The following is a 23,578-nucleotide window of genomic DNA, read 5'->3' on the forward strand; positions in this document are numbered from 1 at the left end:
GCTTTCATGTTAAAGACCCGTCTGGATCATTAAGGATGTATTTCCATACCCTCACTTTTTAATTTGACCTTCAGTGTTTGCCATCAAAATGGCATCAGCACCTGCCTGACTCAGTCCACACTGAGAGGAGAGCTTTCTAGCAAAACCAAAGTCCTTACTTGATTCATCCTTTCTGCTGGTTTTGACAATCATCTGTAATCTTCTCCTTCTATGACCTCTCTTAGCTCTCTTCCTGGCCCTTTTCCTAATTTCCTAATCATTCCTTTGTGGTGTTTTTGAAGGCTCCTTGTCACCCCCCTCCCCTGCATCTTTCTGTATGCTCCCTACTCTGCTTCATTAATCAGTATGGAAGAAGGCATCACTAAGCCAGTTATCACAGTCTGAAACTTGTGAGGTTTTTGTGTCACTATGCCTCTATCAGTTGTGTCTCTTTCTCATGGCTCCCCTGTGCTTCACATTTATCCCACATTTCCCTTGACAGAGGTAGATCCTCCTATCTGCTTGCAGAGTCACCCTTACTTTTGAGTTCCTATCTCCACTTCTCCATTGCATCTAGGATATTTCGACTTCCAAGGAGCTTTTAGCATTATTTTCTTCATAGATCTGTGCTGTGCATCTGCCATTTCTTCTCATTCATGAGTACCAAGAACACTGATTTTCACCCCCAGCCAGTTATTTCCATCTCCTACCCACTTATTTAATTTTCAAATTATTTTCATGCTTTCTACCTGCTCTCTCTTACCCCTGGGGGAAAAATCCCAATAAACTTCCACAAATCATCCTTCTACCCATTATCCTTCTTCAACTCCCTTTAAAAGCCTTGGCAACAATTAGACTGCAGGTGCATTCACAACACAACATCTTTTATTCTGGCAAATCCAGACTATTGTACTCCCCATCTGTCTTTACACAAATGTCTTTGTTTTGATAATTCAAATGGAAGTGATTTGGAGCTAGGAGTCCATTCTTTCTTTTGTGTTTTAACATATAAGATAATGGTGTATGTTTGCCATTATAAAAAATATTGCAGCAATGTGACGATGCATGTAGCTGTTAGACACTCTATGAAAACCCTGTCTCCGGTTATGAGCTAGCATTGCTTAGTGATGCTCATTACTACAGATTCAGTATTCCCTTCTGAAAGTACAGCAACATCTGTGATGCCAGATCATTATGAATCTTGATACCCAAAACTGGAGGGAAAATAAATCTCTGCCAGGAAAAAATTATATGTGGGAAACAGCAATCTCTGCAAGCTGTTTATTGCTGCCTCTGCAGTCAAAGGCTATTAAACAGCCCCGAAACAATCTCTTGCTATCTGATTGACTGTTTGATTGACAGCTTGCCTTCTATTGAAGGTCAAATAATCTATTGCTGTCATAGCCAGATGATAGAAAACAACCAAAGGTAACATGAACCCTGCTCCCATACAGCTTTATTCTCACTTTCTTATGGTTGTGGTTTGGTTTCCTCTTTGTCCTCCCATTTTGCAGTGCTTTGTTTTAATTCCTTTCTCTACTTCTTCCTGTAACCTTTGTGTCACGTATTAGTCATGGAAGGGGAAGGAGAAGCGGAGGAGGAAAGAGAGGCGGAGGTGTGTTACTGTCTGGGAGGCTGCTGCAAAGATGAGTCTTTCAGCATGGCCTGGGACCGGTCAGGGTCATGCGTTGTCCATGACTCAGAGCCAGGAGTGAGTCAGACAGCCTGATCCTGGCTCACGCGCTGAAAGGAATCACCTTCTTGGTCCATTTGGGGCAGTCAGTTTAACCAGATCCTGTCTTTACTGTCCCAAAGAACTTGGAAGCCTGGGTATGCAATTCCAAATCAGAATAAACTGTGCTCTTCCCAGTTTTCTCAAAGCATTAGTGTGGCTGTGGTTTTGTGCTCTTTATCTTTACATAGATGGGAAGGGAATTAATCAGTTTATTGGGCAGAGTTTCTAGCTACCTCTGTATCTTATTACTGCACGTTATCATGGTCACTCATCAAACCACCTCTCTGGAAATTAGCAGAATTTACAACCTGTGGTTTGGATCCACCTATTTTGAGCTTTTAATCTTATAGTCTATGCAAAGCCCAACAATTTCGTTTTCCTGTTTCCTAGACTCACTCTTCGCGGTGGTGATGTCGGGGGCTTGTTCTTTTACTACCCTTCCTGTCTGACAATTGAGGCACAGACATCTAACGGTACAGCCCTAAGACATATGCCACTTATTCTGGCCTCTCCATTTACTATGCCTACCCTTTGCCAGCCTATATGGACACCCTCACCCACGGTGCACCTTTCCAGGGAACAGCAGCAGATAAAGTAACCAGGCAGAAGCTTCACATAATGTTACTAAGAAAACTAGTAAAAAATTATTAAGAAATTTAGAAGGCACACAACCTGAAAATATTCATAGATATGTAGTACATATAGATCAAAACTGGGACTAGAAATAGGCTAAGGTACCTCATGTAAGATTTAGATTAAATAATGCAAGGACTCTGAGGCTAGAACTGACTTAATCACTGGCACAAAGCATCTGGGGTTTTATGGAGCACCTTTCATTGCAGATTTTTAGAGCAAGGCATCCATTCCTTGAGCACTAGGGATGGAAGTTCTCTTTATTCCCCAATTTATGCAATTACTATGTGTGTGTAAGCTGGAATTTTGTGTTTGCTGTGTACTGATGAATTCTACAAATCTTCATATGTGTATTTGTAGCCAAAAAAACACATCTCAGCAGAAATTCAGATAATGAAGCTGATGATACCTCACAATCCAGCATGTAAAGTTTGTCACATTGCATTGAAGTTTTTCATATATGCTGCAGAACATTACATCTACCAATTCCAAGACACTTAACAAATGCCAGTTAGTTTAGACACATAAAAACTCTGTACTAAAAGAGACATAGTAAATATTTAAAACTAAATGGTCATGATAGAAAATGCACTGGGTGTACTTCATTACGATTCCTTGGCCTTACAGGTGACAAAAAGGAATAGCTGAATGCTTACAGAAATACCCTTTGTTTTAAGTTAGGGCTGCAAGACAAAGGAATAGAAAAAATGACCATTTTTCCCCTTTTGAGACTTGGAAATTTCAGTGGGGAAAAACTGCTTTGGAAGATAAAGGTACTACAGAAAATGAATCCTGGTCTTTTTGAAAATAAGGCATACATACATTCATGATTTGGCATGAGTGGGAGGGTGTTAATTTAGAACCTGCTCATAATTCACGGTTACTATTTCAGTCATTAAGATCTGAAAAAAAACCCACGTGATATATTTGTTAAATTTGAGTTGGGAGATTTGGGGCTTATTTTTGGCTTTCATTGTTCTAGAAACATCAACTAAATAGAAAGAATGATAAATTCTGACCTGTATACAAAAGTCATGCTCTTTATCTGTCTGCTGGCAAGAAAATTAATCCCTAGAAGTAGTCCACACTTCTGGAATGCAAGTATGTCTTTTAGCTACTGAAATAGATTACACAAAATAATATAATAGATCTTTCTATGAGGATGATGATAAAGAAACAAAAAATTGTATTTTGGATGCTTATCAAGGGCTCAAATCTGTTGACATTCATGTACAAGGAAGCTTACTAATACTCTCACATGGGCCTATTTGTGTTCTGGCATAATTTTAGTTTGAGATAATTTCTTGCAAGCTAAATTATAATCTTGAAAAAGTGCACTCTTACAATGACAATGGTGACGGACTTTTAATTACTACAGGTTGCCATTTTTGTGCAACTATTCTTTCTTAAACTCTGTAAAGAAGCTTGTGAAGAAAAAAAGATTTTTTTTGTTTTTTTCTTGTATTCTTGACCCCTCAAAGAATATGGCATTCTTTTAAGAGTTTGGTTTTTTTCTGTATTCTTGAATGAGGTCGGGTTTTTTGGCAATAAAAGTCCATCAGGTTATAACTCTGTGCATTATTTATTCAGAAGCATTTGTATTTTTTCTTATATTACTCTCACTTTGGTTCCCAGTGTGCACTGTGGGGAACAGTCCTTTGTATCCTTGGAAACCCTTATCCAGGTAAAGTTGAAAAACTACCTGGCCTTTTAGATTACCTTGCAGTTATCTCCAGATATCACCCATTGATGGTGAGCAATTCCCTGTCTCTGGTCATGAACTGATGGTCTGGCTATCTGCTTACAAGTAACTGAGGCACCTTTCCCGAAATCAGTATGATACCATCCCGTTTGGATAATTATACTGGATGTATCATTTGGTTTCATCAAAGTATCTGCGAATGGATATTACAACCCTGATTTTCTGTGTGCTATCAGTCCAGGAAGTTTGCGGATTATAGTAATGTTATGGAAGTGAAATACCTTAAAAAGATTGCTTAAGAGCTAGAAGAATATAGCTTATGCAAGTCATAGCTCTGGACATACAATAGCTCAGGATCTTGTCCAGTGTTTATTCTTGAATATTTTCCCTTTTGATGCCTTTGATGTCTTCTACTGCTTACCATTTCCCTGAGCTGAAAACCAAAGTCTGCTCCCAGACAGCCCTTCACTACTGGTTGCAACTGAAGCTGTGGCTACGTGTCTGAAGGCAAATCTGAGCTCCCCCTGCTCCTTCGCTGCAGACACATTATAATAAACAGTGTGCAGACAGGTTCACTAAAGGACAAAATTTAAATGCTCTAGTTAAGATGCCATACAGTAGCTGCAATGCTTTCAGTGAATATCAATTTAGTCTCCTTTAAAGTTTGGATGCAGCACCTTACTGTTTCTCCTTTTAATGATGATGACAGGCTACACACTAGTGTCAGATTCACACTTAGTGCTGAGTCCTGTAAGCACCTACTCAAGTCAATAGCTCAGTCCTTCAGCACTGGACGAAGGGGCTCCTGTGCTTCAGGAGCTGGGGGCTCCAAGCTACTGCCCCGTGCAGTCACTGCTCCTGCCAGGGCCTGGATGTGCCCTTCAAGGAACAACAGGCAGCTGGTAAACGAAGGGCCTTACCACATCCCCAGTTACACCATTTCCCTATGGGCTGCACTTTTACAGCAGTCTTGATAAATATAATAGCATGATTTTGGCTACACACCACTGGGAGATGTCCCACTGGTGAGACAACCCTGTGCTGAGACTTTTTTACCAGGGTTATATAAAAGGGCACTCAGAAGAGCTCTTTCTCACTGCCATGTCCCCTTCCAAGCTTTTCTTTGGTTACCACTTGAGATCCCTCAGGGAAAGAAGAGAGAGCATATGTAAGAAACACTTACTTGAAATAGAAGAAAATTGCCAAGGAAATCAACAGGGATGTTATAGACAAAGCATGGCCAACGATCGCCATATAATAAAGTATGAACGCCATCTGCAATTTAACAAAAAAAAGGAAGTCAAACATGAACAATTTGTAGGCACTCAGGTTTTTTTCTCATTGAAGAATCAACAAAATCAACCTCCCATTTTGTATTTCTTTTATTTCAAAGGTTCTTTTTCAATACACATTTAATATCAGCAATCTATTAAATAGCATGACTCATGGTCTAAAGATGAGATAAGTGAAGTTACATGAGTCGATCTTTTTCTGCTGCACTGAAGTAACTGGTGAGATCCCTGCTCCCACTATGCATCGCTAACTTTTCCGAGCTCTAGGAGAGCACAGCAGACATAACGCATTCAGATTTTCAAAAAGTCCATGACAAGTTTCCACACCAAAAAAAAAAAAAAAATTAAAGAAAATAGGCTGCCACAGGATTGGTAGAAAGCTTTTATGGTTTGAAAACAGCTTAAACAACAGGGAACAAAACTTAATGGTCACTTTTGGAGATGAGTTAGTGTTAGGTACCCTCTGGTCTGGTATCAGAGCTGTGGTTTTGTTCAGCATTTTCATCAGTGAACTGATGCAGAGAAATCTCTACGTTTCCAGGTGATCATTAGGTCTTCCAGATAATAGCGAGGGACTGCACAAGGGCCTCACATAACTGAGGGGACAAAAGGTCTAAACCCTGAGTATGCAATGCTGAACTCAGAACTAGAAACCAAACTCAGGAAGGAGATCTTGGAGTCATCCTGGCCAGTTCTCTAAATCATTGGCTTACTGTGTAATGACAGTCAAAAAGTCAACAAAATTTTGGATATCATCAGGAAAGGCACTGAGGATAGAACATCATTACGCCTCTGTTTAAAATGTACATTGTGCATCTTAAATGCATGTGTGTTTCTAGTCTCCACACCTTATGGACATGGCAGAGCTAGGAAAGGTACAAAGAAGGCAACTAAAATAACTGAGGCAGAGTAGCTGTGCTATGACAAGTGGGTACAAATGCTGGGATTCTCCCCTTTGGAGAGAAGAAGTCAGAGGGGACTTATGGTTAAGGCTTACAGAGTCATAAAAGCAACAGATGAGATGAAAATTATCCTCAACTCCTACCACACTACAACAGCACACCCTGAGACAAATTCTTGCTACTGGGCAACTAGACGGTCTTCCAGACTAGTATCAGTGAAACCTAAGACAGGCCTATCCATGTTTTGTACGCCAATAGTGAAACAGAATCGCACGACAGCACCTGGACTGCAGAATGCTGTGATATTTAAATGTCATACTTTGGTCTCAGCCAAGCTCTTAAGCATCATCGAGCTGTCAGAATACTGCAGGAGGCTAAATGGCATGCCAGGCTTCACCATTGCCTTCTTTACTAAAAGTACTAACATAGGATCAGCCTGTCCTGAAAAAAACACTAGCTAGGAGGCCTTAGTTCCTCCGCGGGGTTTATTTCTTTTCAGCTCCACTCCATTCATTTCTCTTGTTACGCATGAGCAATTTTCCTTTTTTTGACAATTAAATGAACTGTTTTCTGCAGCCCTAAGTTTTGCCACTCCCATTTTTTGGTGTTTCCAAGTAATTTTAAACTTCAATTTGAAAACAAATATGAATAAAATTCAGAAAACAAAGCCATTCCTCTTAGAAAAGGTGCACATCTTATCTAATTTGTTCTTCAGTCGACAGCTTTGGAATCATCTCCTGCTTTCATTAACCTAAAGTGGTAGTGGCCTGATTCAGATTTAAACCAGTCACATTTACACCATCTTGACGATGTAGAACAGACATGATCTGAGTGTAAATATCATTCACCAAGTTATGCAAATCTATGCATATATACTGCAAATATCCTAGGTCTCCTAGTTTTCCTTCACAAAGACTAACCACAACATTGCTAGTGAGTGCAAACACTTGACAACTTGTTCTGAGAGCACCAGCAACCCCAGAGAGGGAAGACCAGAGTGCAGAGAAAATAAGGCAACTTGCTGAAAATAGAATAGTGGGAGAGGTTTTTACCTGTGTGCATGTGACATTTCTTCCACTCCATACTACGTGGTTGCTATGTTTTTTCATGATATTACATTGATATAATTTTTAAGCCTGAATTTAATTTACATGAACTGTTCAAATATACATTGTTTTGCTGCCTGTCCTGTATACAACCCTTAGCCTGAAGCAGCTAGAGGAAAGGCTTCCAGATAGCTGCATCAAGTCTGTGTGCACCCCAGAGGACTCTTGGTTATTCAAGCTATCCACCTTTTAGCATACAACTGCTAAATCAGTTTAACTGTATATCTGGGGCTTAGCAATAGCATTTTGGATTATTCCACGTAAACTTACTATGGTAACTGCTCAAAAAAGCATTCCAAATATAACAACGACGACAGATCAGAATGGACTGGACTGTCAGCTAACAAAGCATAGGGTCTGCCACTGCATTTTTAAGAACTGGCTGCGATATATTTTTTTTTAAGTGAGCTGTCTCAAAAGTATAGCACATTGGTATTTCCAATTGCTTCAAAAAAATAATGAACTATATTTTTAAGTTCTGCACTCCATAAACTGGCAAACTGTCATGGCCCTTCTGACGTATAGGACTTATAACACACTGACTCACCAAATTTTTAGCTTATGCAGATTTTGTCATCCTGGGCTTAGAAAACTTCTAAAAGAATCACTTAAATGTTCTTTTTTGTCCCTCTAGAATTCTTTACTTGAGGAAAGACAATTCTTTAATACAAATACCTCCTACTCAATTATATTATTAGTAGGTACATGGAAATAGTCTACAAATGAAGCATACTCCTGTTTTTGAAGACCTGGATTAGAGGTCATAATCTAACTTGGCATTTCTGTAAAGATAGATTCTTTCCACATTTTCCATCATTTTTTGTTTCAGAAAAATCTTGATGTACGTATAATTTTCCTTTGTGTTCTATCTGCACTTTGTTTGAATGATGTTCAAAACTGTTTTTCTGGAAGGCATGGATAATAGGTAACAGAACTACATTTTTGCCTCCCTACATGGGCCAACATCTGGAAAAATGATCTTTTTATGGTGCTTCCTTTTAATGCCTCTGTGAGCTCAGACTGTTGCTATTATTCTCTCTTTGTCACATAGGTGAGCCCCATTTTACCATGATGGTTCCTCACGCTGCAAAAACTTTCAGAATTCACCTCCTGCCTAGTCTAGTAGACTTGTCCAAGGCCCTCTGGGCTGGACCATTACTAAATATAACCACATACTGCTTTTTGGCTGCATAAAAAAAAGATCCTCCAACACAAACCCCAAATCAAATCACTTTTTGACTCTTTTCCTTCCACAATTCCAAATAGTCACAAATTATTCTGTTGCAAATCTGTAATCAGATTTTCCTGGAGCTTCACTCACATTTGAGAAATATGTTTATTTTCACGAGGTTCCTAACTTACTGGGTTTTTTAAGGTTTTCTCAGATTTCTCTCTCCTTGTTTCTTTTGGTGCTTTTATATTTAGTTCTCCTTTTTCAGCTTAGCAACTTGATTTTGGAAATATTTATGCAAATACCTAATTCACTATTGTAAACAGTCTCAATTATTTCCATCAAACCGTTGAAGTTAAATGTGTTCAGGCTTGTAGTGTTTTCTGGATTAATGGTACCTTCATAAATATTTCTTTTCAAAGGCAGTAAGTACAGGGTGATATTCTTTGCTTAAGAAAAATAATTTTAACTTATGTTAATATTTCTAGCCTGCAGAGAATGTATCAACAGCTTGGAAGATACTTGTTACCGAAAGGAAAATTGAAATTCTAAATGATCATTTTATAACTGTTGGACAATCAGTGAAAATCATAGGAATTAAAAAATGGATTTGAAAAACACTGCAAAGCTTGTGACATGAATTGCTACTAAATTATCCATCCTGTAGCAAACCTATATTTAGGTTTGAGCACTCATCAAATAATTTTAATAAGCTAAAATCAGGAGGACAATGCTATTAAATTCTTGTGCAACAAATAGAGCTGAAAGATGAGAATTGTTCTGATCATTCTCATGTGTCTTACTGCTACCCCAGCCCAAAACCATTCCCAAACAATCACGGCCTTTTTAAGTGTAGCATACCTTCAGTTTTTCAGAGGTGAAGGAGTTGCACAGGGTATAGTTGGACCAAGTTCGGTTGCTCTCAGGATGGCGGAACCAGTTTCCAGTTTCATCACAGTATTTTGAAGCCCTCTCTGATGATAAATTGAAATAGCAGATATTTCAGCACATGCATATTACACATTTAAAAATCCATAACAAAGAATTTCTATGTTTGGAAATAAAATGCCTGTGTATCAAAATCCAAAGGATTTTCAACTTGTGCAATTAATATACATTTGTCTGGTTTGGTTTTGGTTTTCCTCAGAGATTTATCTGATGGTGTACTTGTTCATCTGTCTCCTTTTGTCTTGAATGAATGTAGTTGAGTCTATATACCCAGCCTTCATTCAGATGCAATTATTTATGTGATAATAATTCACTTAAAGAGGCTGTTGAAAGCTGTTTATGGGAGAGAAACTAACGTTGGGCCCTGCTGCCAAACCTGATGGAAGTGTGCACAGGCAGGCAAATGCAGCGGTGTCTGCATTTCATTAGTTCTTGTCCCAACCTGCAACACTGATGTTGGAAAATGGACATGCCCACTGGCTAGCACACAAATCTTAACTTCTGGTTTTTAAACCTGACACTCGCTAGGACATGCTGGTATCCATACACAGACGCTCGTGGACTGAATCTTGCAGCAGGGTTTCAGGCATCAAGGGAAATAATTAGTTAAAAATACCGCTTAGAGAAAGGGCAGCGAGCAGTGTATAAGCCAGAGCCTGGGTGCTGGAGATGGTGACAGCCCCAGTGCCAGCCATGCGGTTATGTAGAGGGGTGGAAGGGTCCTGCCCAGCCCTGTGCCAGCTAAATCCTGCCAGGGGTGAGCGGGAGCACTGCTCGTTTTCCTCTGAGGCTGCAAACCATGCAGGCACTGGGAGAAGCAGCCTCACAAACATTTTGGCACCGGTCCCAAGTGTCCAGTTTAATTTAAAACGGCTGCGGAGTTCTCTGTTTAAATAAGCTGATGTGTGTTTGGCCTCTCCACGTGTGCCTCTGGTGCTGGTTCCTGCATCACAGGTGGCTCTGGCGTCCTTCCCGAAAGCCCCGCTGCACGGCGTGCTCTCCAGGCTCGTGCTCCTTCGCACGCATCCTTTTACCATGGCAGGGGGATGGCCGGGGCTTCAGCACCGAGTAGCTCTGAGGGATGCCTGGAGCCACGGATGTTTGCTCTGCCTGCGTCTTCCCCGCCACGCTCACACTTCTGCCCAGGAAAGCGTGGATGCTGAGGTGCAGACAGTCACTCCTAATCACCTGTCAAGTTTTGGACTAGCTCCTTTGGCCTTCCCTCAAGCATTAGCCGTGTAGGAGTCACTGGAAAGTTTGCCCAAGAAAAAAAGGCAGGATAAAACCAGAAACTTAAATTATTTGATGTTTTGTTAGATAGTTACACAGCTGTTTGTTTATGAAAAACACAGTTTTTCAAGTCTGACTTTTAAAATAGTCTAAAAAGTCTACCTTGATTTCCCTTTGCCTATTCTAGCTTTATAATTTTATTGGCTTTATACATATTTTATCAGCATTTCCAGTCAATACACTTTTACAGAGCCATTTACCATTTGAACATACACATTTTCATTTTTTGTGTTCAACATTTGCATTTATTTTTCTTAACCAGCTCTGATGATTAATGAATCTATTAATTTGCAATATTCATATTCCATCTATACACCCTAAGGAAAGCAATAATTCGTACTGGCAAGGTAAGGATTGTATAGACTGAGCTATCTTCCTCTAACTAGAAATACACTTTATATAGTGCTGTTGCAAAAAAAAAAAACAACCCAAAAAACAATCCTCCAGAACACAGCATACTTTCGAAAATGCTGTGAGTTTCAAATCATTGTTTTGGGATGTTTGCTCTGCCTGCGTCTTCCCCGCCACGCTCACACTTCTGCCCAGGAAAGCGTGGATGCTGAGGTGCAGACAGTCACTCCTAATCACCTGTCAAGTTTTGGACTAGCTCCTTTGGCCTTCCCTCAAGCATTAGCCGTGTAGGAGTCACTGGAAAGTTTGCCCAAGAAAAAAAGGCAGGATAAAACCAGAAACTTAAATTATTTGATGTTTTGTTAGATAGTTACACAGCTGTTTGTTTATGAAAAACACAGTTTTTCAAGTCTGACTTTTAAAATAGTCTAAAAAGTCTACCTTGATTTCCCTTTGCCTATTCTAGCTTTATAATTTTATTGGCTTTATACATATTTTATCAGCATTTCCAGTCAATACACTTTTACAGAGCCATTTACCATTTGAACATACACATTTTCATTTTTTGTGTTCAACATTTGCATTTATTTTTCTTAACCAGCTCTGATGATTAATGAATCTATTAATTTGCAATATTCATATTCCATCTATACACCCTAAGGAAAGCAATAATTCGTACTGGCAAGGTAAGGATTGTATAGACTGAGCTATCTTCCTCTAACTAGAAATACACTTTATATAGTGCTGTTGCAAAAAAAAAAAACAACCCAAAAAACAATCCTCCAGAACACAGCATACTTTCGAAAATGCTGTGAGTTTCAAATCATTGTTTTGGGGGACTTGTTGAAAATCGATATGTGTATCAACACCACCAAGAAGAACAGTACATGTTATCTCAGCCTTCCATCGCTGCAGCTTGGAGATCATCTCAGGCTTCCACTGTAGCAATATTCCTGTTATACTCATTGGCAGATACTATCTAAAGCTGGAAAAAGTTTTCAGTCATAGATAAAAGATTAATGGCTGCGCTACCACAGAACACAGTGTACAAACATTGTACCTACTATCCCATGCACTCTGCAAAGTACATGGCTTTTGTTAATATGCTACAGAATATAATGGTAATATCATCTATCATGTCTGCACTTTTGTGCCTAGGTAGGCACTCTGCCAAAGTTTAATGTGGTCTCTCTAAGTTAGAGACAAACCTGTTGCCTCATACTTTTCCTCGAAGCCAGACAAACACAACTGATCCTAGTCTGGAAGCATCCATTGCCCTCAGATTTCTCGCTTTGATGTTGACAGAATATAGGACTGGGAGATAAACCTCCCTACTGTCCATCCCAGTGACTCAAAGAGGTCAAACACCTCTTTAAATCTATGATTTTATACAGAAATGTGTAAGGATGGGTAAGGCAACACTAGCAAGGCAAAATGGAAGTGTGCACTTTAAGATTATTCAAATACTGTGCAAACACTAATTTTTTAGGCTATCAGGCTGGATAGGGCACCACTTGGGCATCACTTTATTTGAAGTGGAGGAAGGGTGACATTGCGTGGGATTCGTCTCACCTGACACAAAGTCATGCGATTTGTAGGCAGTTGTGCAGGCTCTCTGTAGTTAGCTTAGAAAGACAGACACTTCAGGAGCTCTCTGGGAAAACTGGGCAAGAGAAATACTGTCCACGAGGGCAGTCTCATGGGAGTAGTGCAGTGTCTCAGAAGATTAACAAGTAGTAATATTTTTGCATGTGGTATTGCTTGGGCTACCAATAGTGCTTTTATGTATCATATTCATAAAAACAACTCAGTCATTTATATGTACCCAATAGCTCTGGAACAAACATGATAGCTCTATCAATCAGGTTTTTTTACAACTAGACCAACTCTATAGCTAGCAGATGTTAAGAGTCAACACCATTTTTTTAATTTATTGTTGAGTTACAAGCTGGAAGTAGAAAGAAGTTTTCCTCTGTCGCAGTGCGTGCTCTGCACATGCCAGACATTGGCTTCTTTGCCATTGTTTGGATCCGCCTGTGTAGTGCTTAGTTTTGCGGATGAGAGAATAGTCAATGTAGTGTATCTGATTTACTGGTATCCTCACTAAAAAAATCTAGAAGAAAATTTTTCAAAAAAGAATCCTCTGATAGAATAAAATGGAGACCCTAGAAAGCTTCAGTTCCAGTGTCCTAATAAGTGAAGAGTTATCAGTGTCATCAGAATGCCTCAGTCAGCAGAACTGGAATCTGTATAATAAAGTCATATTGAGCACTGTTGGGATAAGAACTGATTTTTAAAAATACAGCTGTCAAGCTTGCTGAGAAGCGGGACAGAATTATACAGAAGGGTGGGAGGAAAAGAAGCAGCTGGACAAACAGTTCAGGCTTGTTTTATTTATCACTCTCTAAATGCTATCACTTCAAGAAAATAGGACCAGCAGAAATATAGAGCTGGCTTTATTAGGCAGAGTCAGGAAATTTGCATTCGTGGCAGCTCTCCCAGGACCAGCCCTCCCTACACTGCTCAGGGTGCTCAGCAGGTCCCTGGGGCTTCTGCCTACCGAGGATGCTGCTCCTTGCCCCATGTGAGCACATCACGTTGCCCTGCCGAGGGACAGTGCTGGGTGGGAAGGAGCACATGATGGACTGAGTATGGAGGAGGAGAGACCACAGCTGGGAAGGTGCTTGAATTAGGGCTGCCTGAGGAAGAGGTCTCCTTGCTGGCCAGGAGCCAGGGGGTAGAAGGAGACACAACTGCTGCTGTCACCCAGAAGGTCTCTCTCCCTCTCTGTTTTGTGGAAGGCCATGATTTCTCATCTGCAATGATTGCTCTTGTCAGCTTGGCAACCCACTCAGCTGAAACGCTTTGTGCATTTTTCCAGCTGTGAGAAGGGTGCGCCTGTGTCCCTCAGATCCAGTCCCTTGCGGTCATAGGTGTCACAGCTGGTAAATCCAAAAGGGTCTGCAAGAGCTATTCAATCTCTTCCCCCTTCTCCTGCATGCAGCATTTATCCTTATTTCTCTAAAAATTTTGTAAGAAAGACAAAGCAATTCAGAGATCACAGTATGGCATAAGAAGAGACCTGCAGAGAATACAAGTACTGCAGTGCCTCTGCCCCCTCCGCTGCCGTGATCCGCGCTCCAGGGCAAGGGGACTTCACTCCCTCTTGTCACGGTCAGGGCAGGAGGGCAAGGCTGTACTTCCATGTTCCTCAGCTGTGAGAGGTAACAACACATCCATCGTCATCCGAGGTAATTGCTTACGGGTACACATGGATCGGTTTCCAAATTGCATGTCTAGAAACTTTGCTCTTGGAGCCACATGAAGAGTTATAACTGGTTTACAAAATGGAATCAAAGACAGAAACCCAACGAAGTGGAGAATGGAGTGGAGCTTTCCTAAATGCAGCTTTGGCTCACAAGGTTGGGCCGGGCTTGCCCCCTGCTGGGGTGGCTACTGCTCTTAACCACTGCTCTTGGCCAAAGGGAAAAGTGAGCGAAAGTGAAATGAAAAGGTATGGCTGCCACAGCGCAGCTTGCACATTCAGTGCCACTGCTATGTGACTGCACCAAATGAACCCTCACCAAACGCACCTGGCAGGGAGAGTGAGGTGGGTAATAAAACCCTCCCCTGCCACGAACCCAACAGTCTGTGCAAGGCACAGGGCAATGCTCTGCTCCTCCTGCTGCCCAAGTAAATCTGCCTTGCTAGAAGGCCATGACATCCACAGTATATTTCCCTTTTTTTTATCAGGAAGAATATTACCGGCATGAATTACATACTACATTCCTATCAAATTCAATTCCTAGCAATTTCAGCGTGACCTGGAACCATTTCAAAGGGATTACGTGAAAGATTAACCTGGGTAAAATATGAATATAAAATACAATTCAAGAGAAACTGTGCATGTTGCCTGCATAGGGGAGCACAAAACTCAGCCCTCCTCAGAGCTTCACCGTCAGGAGTGGATGGGACAACGAATTCCCTGCTGTGACTGGAGTTAAAGCAGTAGGTCTCAGGTCTCGGTATGTTTTCCAGACAAATTGATTTGCTTTTATGCATTATCACATTGCGTGTGATGGTCATCGTGAGAAAGATATTGCTAGAAGAGGCAACAGTTGTTTATTGAAAAGGACAAGTTGTCACAGCTTGTAGAGGGGGGGTTCTGTTTGTCTGTCTGTTAGCTTTAAGGTCCTCATTTCCTTTCACAGGGTAGAGCTTCCTCAGGTGAGGAAAGAAGTGTGAGAAGCCCTAGCTGAGTGAACAGACTAGATTATCATGGCAGTCCTTCCTTCTTTCAGAACACAGATTTCTATCTAGTATGAACTAATATAAGTTCAGTGAAATAAGTGGGAGTACATCTGGTAGTTAGTTGTGAAATCGCCAGGCACAAAATGAATGGAGCATTGAATGTGTTCTCCAACATTTTGCTTCTGGGCCCTTTACTCCAGAATATGATTTCACCTTATTTACTTTCTAACATCCTCTAGCAATTTCTTCTTGGCATCAATGCTGAATGTTGTTGGGGGTTCATATACTGAGAGCTGGTATACAGCGCCCACAGCTGCAGGTGGGAGGAAGATCCGATCCTATGTAGCCAGATAATGTTTCACTTTTCCAGTTAGGAATGACGTAAGTATCAAAGCACAAAAAGAAAGCTGAATGACGTCATTTTATTCCAACACTCAAAGCTAGACACGGCCTCAAACTACAGTGACTTAGCCATCAGTGAGCCAATACACAGCGGTTCTGCAGATCTCAGTGCAGCCCAAAGCAGCGTATACTCCTTTCAAAAGTCCATGGGGTTATTTCCATGCCTAAAATACATGCTGAGGTGGTTTGATATCAGGTAGACTTAATGGGAAGGAAATCTGACAGGCACTGCAGTTTTCAACTTGTGAAATCATTGTTCTTTAGGATGAATTTTCTGTTCCTCAGCAGAAAATCTAGCTGTATTTTGTTTAACAGGCATAAGTTACCACAGGAAATAATGAGTTGTGACACAAAACCTGACAGACTTCCCAGGACAGCTGAACCTGTGCTTTTGGCCACCTCTAAGTGTCAGCCACTTCCATTAGCAGTTGAAAGACTTGTGCTCACCCCCACAATTTCTTGTCTTCCCTTTGACTTTATTAAGTCTTGGTGTGACAGTCAGCCACCTGTAAAGCAAAGGCTGGCTACCTGCTGGTTTGATGCCGCAGCTGTAATACGTGCTGGGGAACTCAACAGCTGCCCTAGGAAAGCAGCTCTGGCTCAACCAGGAGATGCTGGGCTGCTGCCGAGCCAGGGAAACAGTATTGACTGGCCAGGGTGCAGGCAAAGAGGCTGATAGAGGTGCTGACAAGGAGGAGAGAGATGTGCCAGGGGAAAATACTGAGTCCAGAAGAACACAGTTATTGGTCCTAAGCAGGACAGCAGAGAGAACAGCAGGAAATTAATTACTGGAGGAGGCTTTTCCTCCTATGGCTGTGTACAGAGAACAGGAATACTAAAAAATTCTCAAATCTGCAAGTCTTAAAGCATGGCAGAAAGAGTAACCATGGTACGCACTGTGGGCCAGACCCTGCAGCACACATCTGTACATTAAGGAGTGATTTGCAATCATATGAACCAAGGACCTTGGGGCTAATAAGCATTAATGAGTGGAGTGAGGTGCTTCTGCATGGATGGCTTCAAGTGTTACTTTGAAGAGTGCTGTTGGAGCAATTAGTTCAGAACAGGTCGCTGGAGACAAGCAGGCAAGTGGAAAAGCTGGGAATAGGTGGCTTGGGAGCGAGCAGGAGAGTGGCTCTGTAATCACCCCCATGCACTGAAGGGTGAGGACCTCGAGTCATGGGGAAAATTCTGTGATCACAGGGCTGCCCAGCAGCCACTTTTGCAGAAGTAGCTGAACAGTGCATGGAGTATACATGAACTAGGACTGTTAGTGCCATAGTTTTTTAATTCAAAAACTATGGAAGCAGGGAAAGCAGAAGCCTTGTAGTAAATTGTCCTATGTATCAAAGGGGCTGTTGCCACATGGGGAGGATATCATGAACAAAATTGGGGTCAAAGCAGAAGGTAGAGACCCCACCCAAGAGACACCTCTGACATGCACGTAGGAAAAGGCTTGTGCAACCTCAGGATCCAGAGACTCAATCTCTCTCCTGAACAGGAGCACTTCTGTCTGGGAACTGAACCAAGTTTGGCCAAGTTTTTGAAATGCTCTTCTGGCATCTTTTGTGCAGATAGCCTCATAGTTGAAGCTCTTAACCACAGACACAGAGACCTAGGTCAAAGACACCCCTCCAGTTGAGGGTCTCAACTCCTCAGCCTGTTTCCCCCAAGGTGCTCCAATGATTAGCCCTAAGCATGGCCCTGCTGCAAGACTCTTCCCGGAAAACTATGATACTGTAGAGAAAAAAGTCAAGACTAAGTGTGTCAGAAAGCAAAAAAGGTCACAGAAGACAAGACTTTGTGATTCGGAGCCTGTTGTGTCTCTCAGGGATGTAAACTGCTGTAAAGATTTGTGGGGTAGGTTTCCGGGTATTCCCACAAGAGGTGGACAGTCACACTGCCAAATGAGCTCACTTTCCAGGCACGCAAATCCTTCAATCCATCCTGTCCAATGCTTGCTTCCAATGTGAAGGGGAAGGTTCCTCCATCCAAGACAGGAGGGGGGGCATGGGGCATTTGTTGTTACGACATTTGACTTCTGGAGAACCACTACCTGTACTGAAGCCGTACTTCCTGGGAAGTGGATGGATGTCGCCTACTGATGGGAAGTAGAGAATAAATCTTTTGTTTTCCTTTGCTTCCAGGTACAGCCTTTGCTTTTGCTTTATTAAACTGCCTTTATCTTGACCTATGAAGTTTTTTCCATCTTATTTTCTCCCCACCCTGTCCAGCTGAGGAGGGGATTGATAGAGAGGCTTGGTGAGCACCTGGCATCCAGCCAAGGTAAACCCACCACAACAGCTATACAGCAGTCTGTTTCCTTACTTTCCTGTTGGGCACATACATTTTGGTTTAAACTTGTTGAAAATGTTTAGATTTATATACCCTGCCCCCCCAAATGTTTAGTTTCATAGTTTTTAACTGCAGCTGGCACACCGTGTCTGTGCTGGATTTAGCACACTGTGGCACCAAGCACCATCTACGAGCAACGCGTCCTGGGTGTGGAACACACAAGTGTATCTTTCTTCAAACGATATGCTTTGTGGAGTTTAAAACGCATATATTTCCTTATGTCCATTTAGGAATATTTCCTTCTTTGATTTTCCCTTTCATTTGTCCTTTTAAATGTTCTTGAATTCTTAGTCTGCATGGCTGCTAGTATTTGCATGAAGAATTCAATGAACAACAGAAACTTGGAGACTGAAAGAGCATTTTTTCTGCTCATCTTCTTCCATAAAAATGGTATTTTCCAATAAAAACTGGGCAAAGAACATGCTGATACATATTTCATACACATAAGCATTTTTTTCATTATAAAAACCTAGAATGAAGTGCTAAAATTTTTTTGATATTATGACCAAGTATTTAACATGTTCATAAAGCAGGTTCCATAAATCCATGGGTTTTATTTACATAAATATAAATGCATATAAAATATTTAACAAATTAAAAAATATAAATTAGGCAACCCAAAAGCTTGATATATTTAAATTTCAGCCAAATTCTGAGATTTCACCACGCTGCAAAAATGCCCCTGGAAACAAGCTTCCACTTAATGGCATGAATGTTTCGCAGACTTCCTTTGAAAGGTAAGATGATAAAAAGAAATACTGTACCAGTTGGATCAAAGTCTGGAAAATAATCTGGACAATTCTGAGCTGTGATTCTTCCAGCAGGCGTGTCATCCCAGCACAACCAGCCATCCCAGGTTCGGTTGCAGAACAGACCTGGACATTTAAGACGAATGCAGTAGTTAACCCACACACAGTCACTCCTGAACCTGCTCTGTTCTAGCCTCCCAGGGAATATTGCTGTCTGCAGACAATTGTGTTTTCTTTTTGCAATAAAACCCCTTGTTATCGCTATACTTTGAGTGGCATTCAGGTGCTGCAAGGTACTTGGTTTTGCTGACCTGATGTTAGTGGTGTTAATTTTACTGGAAAGTAATGTTTTTAAGCCTGTTAAACTGAACTTTGAATGTAGGGTGTGATCCTACAAATTCCTCTTTTCGATCCTTGGCTGTAAATGTGTACACTAGTGATAAGGGGGGCCTCAGTTATCCAGAGACCTTATAGACATCCACTTTTCATTCACCTTCTGCTGCCCAGCAGGTCTGAAAATCAAGCCTTTGAAATGCAAAGGTAGGAAGGGTTTGCAGGGACGTCCCAGCTAAAGGCAACATTTGCAGAGACAGGTCCCCATAAGGCTGTTGTATTGCTCAACACTAGAGATCAGTCAGATAACTACAGATCCAGTGAAATGAGGTGCAAGACTGATCTCTAACAGGTGAACTCTGCCTGCTGATGTTGTCTGGGTGGCCATGCTGGGATCCTGTCCTAATCACGGGCATGCTGAGATCCTGTCCTCATCATGGCCCTTCTGGGAAGGTAGCACTGTCAAGGCTGTGTCCCCTACAAGGACTGTTCCAGCCACAGAAACAATGGGCACACTAGGGAGGCGGGACACGGCTCATTCTTGAATCACGGGACAGAGATGTTACATGCTATGGTCCACAGAAAGTGCGCTATAAAACTGCTTGCTGTAACAGGATTTCCTGACTTGTCATGGATTCGTTGAAGTAACACATTAAAAAACCTCCTATACTTCTTAGTTATTTTCCATTTAAAATCAGTTTGTGTTGGGAACCACCAGGTTAAAGGGAAATATGGTGAGAAGATACATCTTGCCTTTTTTGCTCTGGTCCCAAGGGAGTTTCAGAATTGCTGCTATGACCATGTAGGTTGTTTTTTGAAGAATTGTATGGAAGGCACCTAATAACCACTGAAAGTTAATAAAATATAGACAGCTAATTGCTTCTGGTGCTTTTGAAATTATCTACAGGTAAACCTCTTACTGAAGCAAGAAAGCTGTAAAAAGACATCCAAATTGTTCACATTTGCACCAATAACTGTTTTAAAGTCAAAATAGTTGTGGATTCAAAATGGAAAGCATAAAATGTTCCAAGTTAATTTTTTCTAGATCAGATGTCTAGCAAAAAAAGATATTTTTATGAACACTCTTAAAAAAAAATCAAGTTAAATGTGCTAATGCTACTTGTTCACTTAATTAACCATCAGATCAGCAGTTTGTTATCTTTCCTTCAGGAATTCTCATGTTCTTCTCTAGATTTGAGATGTAACCGAAAGACTTTTAGTAATCATTTTGTAATATCAAAGAAAAAGAGGAGTAGAAAAAGTTTGCAACTTGAGCTTATATCTGAAACACACTGCAGAATGGGGTTGGTAGGAATTTCTAGCTTTAAATCCTTTGCCTTGCCTGATAAAGAAAAAAAAAATCACTGATGTTGATCTATACATTGTGGAATGTGTCTTTCAAGGTAAGTAACAGGGTATATATCCACACATATGTCCATAAATATATATACACACACACATACATAGATATACACATACATATATATATGTTTTTTAAGTGCTGCAGGAAATAAAACAGTATAAGTGTCAGAACAGAAGATGAAGAGTTGAACACCATACTGTTGGATCACTGGCTAAAAATATTACATTTTTAGATGGACAGGGAGTGCGGGAGTGCTGCACTGTCCTGGAGGGAAGGTCAGGTGTTCCCATGTGCCTGAGCTCCTAATTTTGTTATTTCTTTGGGATTTAAGGTAATTGATTCTACCTTGAAATGGCCAGTGTGTGTACACGGTCTGTTACTTCAGGTCTCCTGACACATGGCCACTTGCAGTGCTGCCACAGCTCACCTGTATTCCACCATCTCTCTGGCTCTCGAGTATGAGATACTCTGCCATTCTCTGTAGTTCATTGCCATCAGCTCTGAGCCCCAGGATTACAAAGGATTTAAACTACATTAGCGCCACTCTACAGATAGGCTACATCAGGGACTGCAGAGATACCAGGGAAAAGTTAGACACATCTAGGCTGGCTCTGTAAAGTTGTACCAGACACGGGGCTTTCCTGGGCACTTCAGTGTTAGGCGCCACTACTCCTTGTGCTGAAAATGCATATCCTGTGTACCCCTTTGGCTCATGTGTTAGGCTTTTCTATCAGGAGACACCTGTACGGTTGTCCTTTGCATTAATGGAATTTCCCATCTCATCCTATCCTCCCTTTCAAATTTGCAGCCAAGAGACTTAGACCCTTGTCCACTTCCCACCCTTCATGAAGTGTAAATGTTGGAGGGCTGGTGAGGATCCCATAATCCAACTGAAAACGCAGCACAGTAGTGTTGGCATCATTCCTTAGTCATTACCTTCATCCTGGGTTATAAATGAATTAAGTGCATATTGCTATGAACATAACAGTCCCCAGTGGCATCACTTAAATCTAGCTGCCGGTTGAAGGAATACAGGAACTGCTGTGCTGGGTCTGTCACCGCTGTCCTCCTGGGACAACGCTGCCCTTGGGAACACTACCAGGAATTCATAGGTCATGAGAGATAGGAATTCACAGCTCACCCTGGGAAACCATGTCAGCCCTTTGCAACTAATCACATGAGCAAGGTGCAAAAGAAAGATGAATCCAGCAGAACCATCAATGGATGCAAAAATTATATATTTATAGAGCTGGAGATTAAAAGAGCAATCGAGCAGACAGTAAGTTATTTCCCCCTGAAGCCCAGCAACCAAAGGCTGTTTATGTCTGAAACTTGATGCTTTCCTTGTTTAAATACTTGTGGGTTTTCCCCACTATTGGCCTGAATGAAAACGTACTTGAAGCAATGGGAATCTCTATATTCATTCCAAAACATTTCTGCATCCAGACATGAGTATCTTAACATCTAATTATTCTTTGAGTCTTACAGAGCCCAGTAAGATTCTGTGGTAAAGACTTGTAGAAATGTCTTTGTTCTTGTATTACAAAAAATCCCACATTATCTCCACCCCACCTATTAGGTTGGGGTTTTTTAATCATGATTTTTTAATGTATTTTCTCTTTAAACTGTGTCATCAGTATCGCCGTTCTTTACTTGCATAAATCCCAAGAATGCCTCCAATATTGTTTCTCCAGCCTCCTCATAACTTTTTCTCACAGAAAATATGGAACCAGACTGCTCAGTGCCAACCAGAAATGCTGCTTCATTTATAGTGTGCCATTGTACCACCACTATTATTTGTCATTTCCCTTTTTATTAATCTTAATATATGCCTTCTATTCAGTAAAGATATGGGCTTTATACACTTTATAAACCTCTTTTTGCTAGTGTTACTGCTGAATATAGAATACCTGGAAGATCTGTGTTGACAGCTGTCAGTCAATACGTGAATGACAGAAAAACAAAATGGCGAGTGAAGCAAACAGAATGTCATTTATATTTACAAGACCACCGTTCACAGTAAGGTCTTTGTGTGAGCTTGCTGAAAGGTCCTGGAGAATGCCATTCCTGAAGCAAGAACAAGAGATATTCAAGCAGCAAAGCACTGAGCCAGAAACACAGATGACGGAGGTACCATCTGCATGGGGAGGAAGGAAGAGCTGGTTATTCCCCGGGCTCGTTCCAGGCTTTTTTTCTTTCTTTGCACTTAGGAGGATGCTAAGTAAATGTGAATTTGACTTCTGCTTACGGAAAGGAAACTGCACCCCAAGGAAGACTATGGGTTACTATACAGCAGACAATGTTTCTGTATAGCTATACAAGCAACTGTGGCAATATACAAACAGATTTTTTTAAATCTTTTTTACCTTTTTTCTTATACGGAGGAGCTCTGTTCATCCTCTCATAGCATTTGAACTGCGAATCTATTATCTTCTGTCGTATGACTGAATTTTCATTTACTACAGGCTCTAATGTAGGATCAGTATAATTTACAGTAGAAGAAAGACTTGGAACCATTCTCTGTACAGAAAGGAAAAACTGTTAGTACAAGTGAATAAACCAGGAGGATAAAATAAAAAAAGTGAGGATCAGAAATCTCTATTATGCATTCTTCAAAGGCCTTTTATTTGCATATATGTTTAGCATTATGAGAGGCCTTATACTGCTTGCAAAGTAAATGCTGAATTTTTACTAGTTCACCTCAGTATAAACTCAGGATTTTAACCAAGCCCTTTTTCTTGGCAAAAGAGAGGACCATGTCTTCAAAATCTTTTCATTTAGTTTAGTGATCTGCAAAAAAAATTTCTATCTTCCCAAAGTTATACCCATGTATTTCTGCTCACTTGTGCTGACTTCTCTCCAGACTGTCCAGACAAAATACTCCAGTGCCACAGTCTCAAAACTGATTATTTCATGTTTATGCCACCTGCTTTGAGCTCGTTCAACTGTTAAGGTCATAGAAACACAGGGCAGAGAGGTTAAACTTCCCTACCTGGCCTTAGCTCCTAGTTAAGTA

The 23,578-nt window shown here is 41.0% G+C and overlaps 1 protein-coding gene across 1 annotated transcript in view; it reads right to left on the reverse strand.

Annotated features, from left to right (window-relative positions):
* The window catches only part of CALCR (calcitonin receptor), a 72,565-nt gene that overhangs the window by 40,444 nt on the left and 8,543 nt on the right, over positions 1-23,578 (reverse strand). Inside the window, exons 2-5 of the mRNA XM_009641860.1 lie at positions 22,929-23,082; positions 18,882-18,992; positions 9,382-9,494; positions 5,233-5,324 (exon numbers count right to left, since the gene is read on the reverse strand). Of these exons, the coding sequence (XP_009640155.1) occupies positions 5,233-5,324; positions 9,382-9,494; positions 18,882-18,992; positions 22,929-23,082 (470 nt within the window). The remainder of the gene's footprint in view (positions 1-5,232; positions 5,325-9,381; positions 9,495-18,881; positions 18,993-22,928; positions 23,083-23,578) is intronic.

The sequence above is a fragment of the Egretta garzetta genome, unplaced genomic scaffold, assembly GCF_000687185.1.
Source record: "Egretta garzetta isolate BGI_Z169 unplaced genomic scaffold, ASM68718v1 scaffold30, whole genome shotgun sequence".
Classification (NCBI taxonomy): Eukaryota; Metazoa; Chordata; class Aves; order Pelecaniformes; family Ardeidae; genus Egretta; species Egretta garzetta.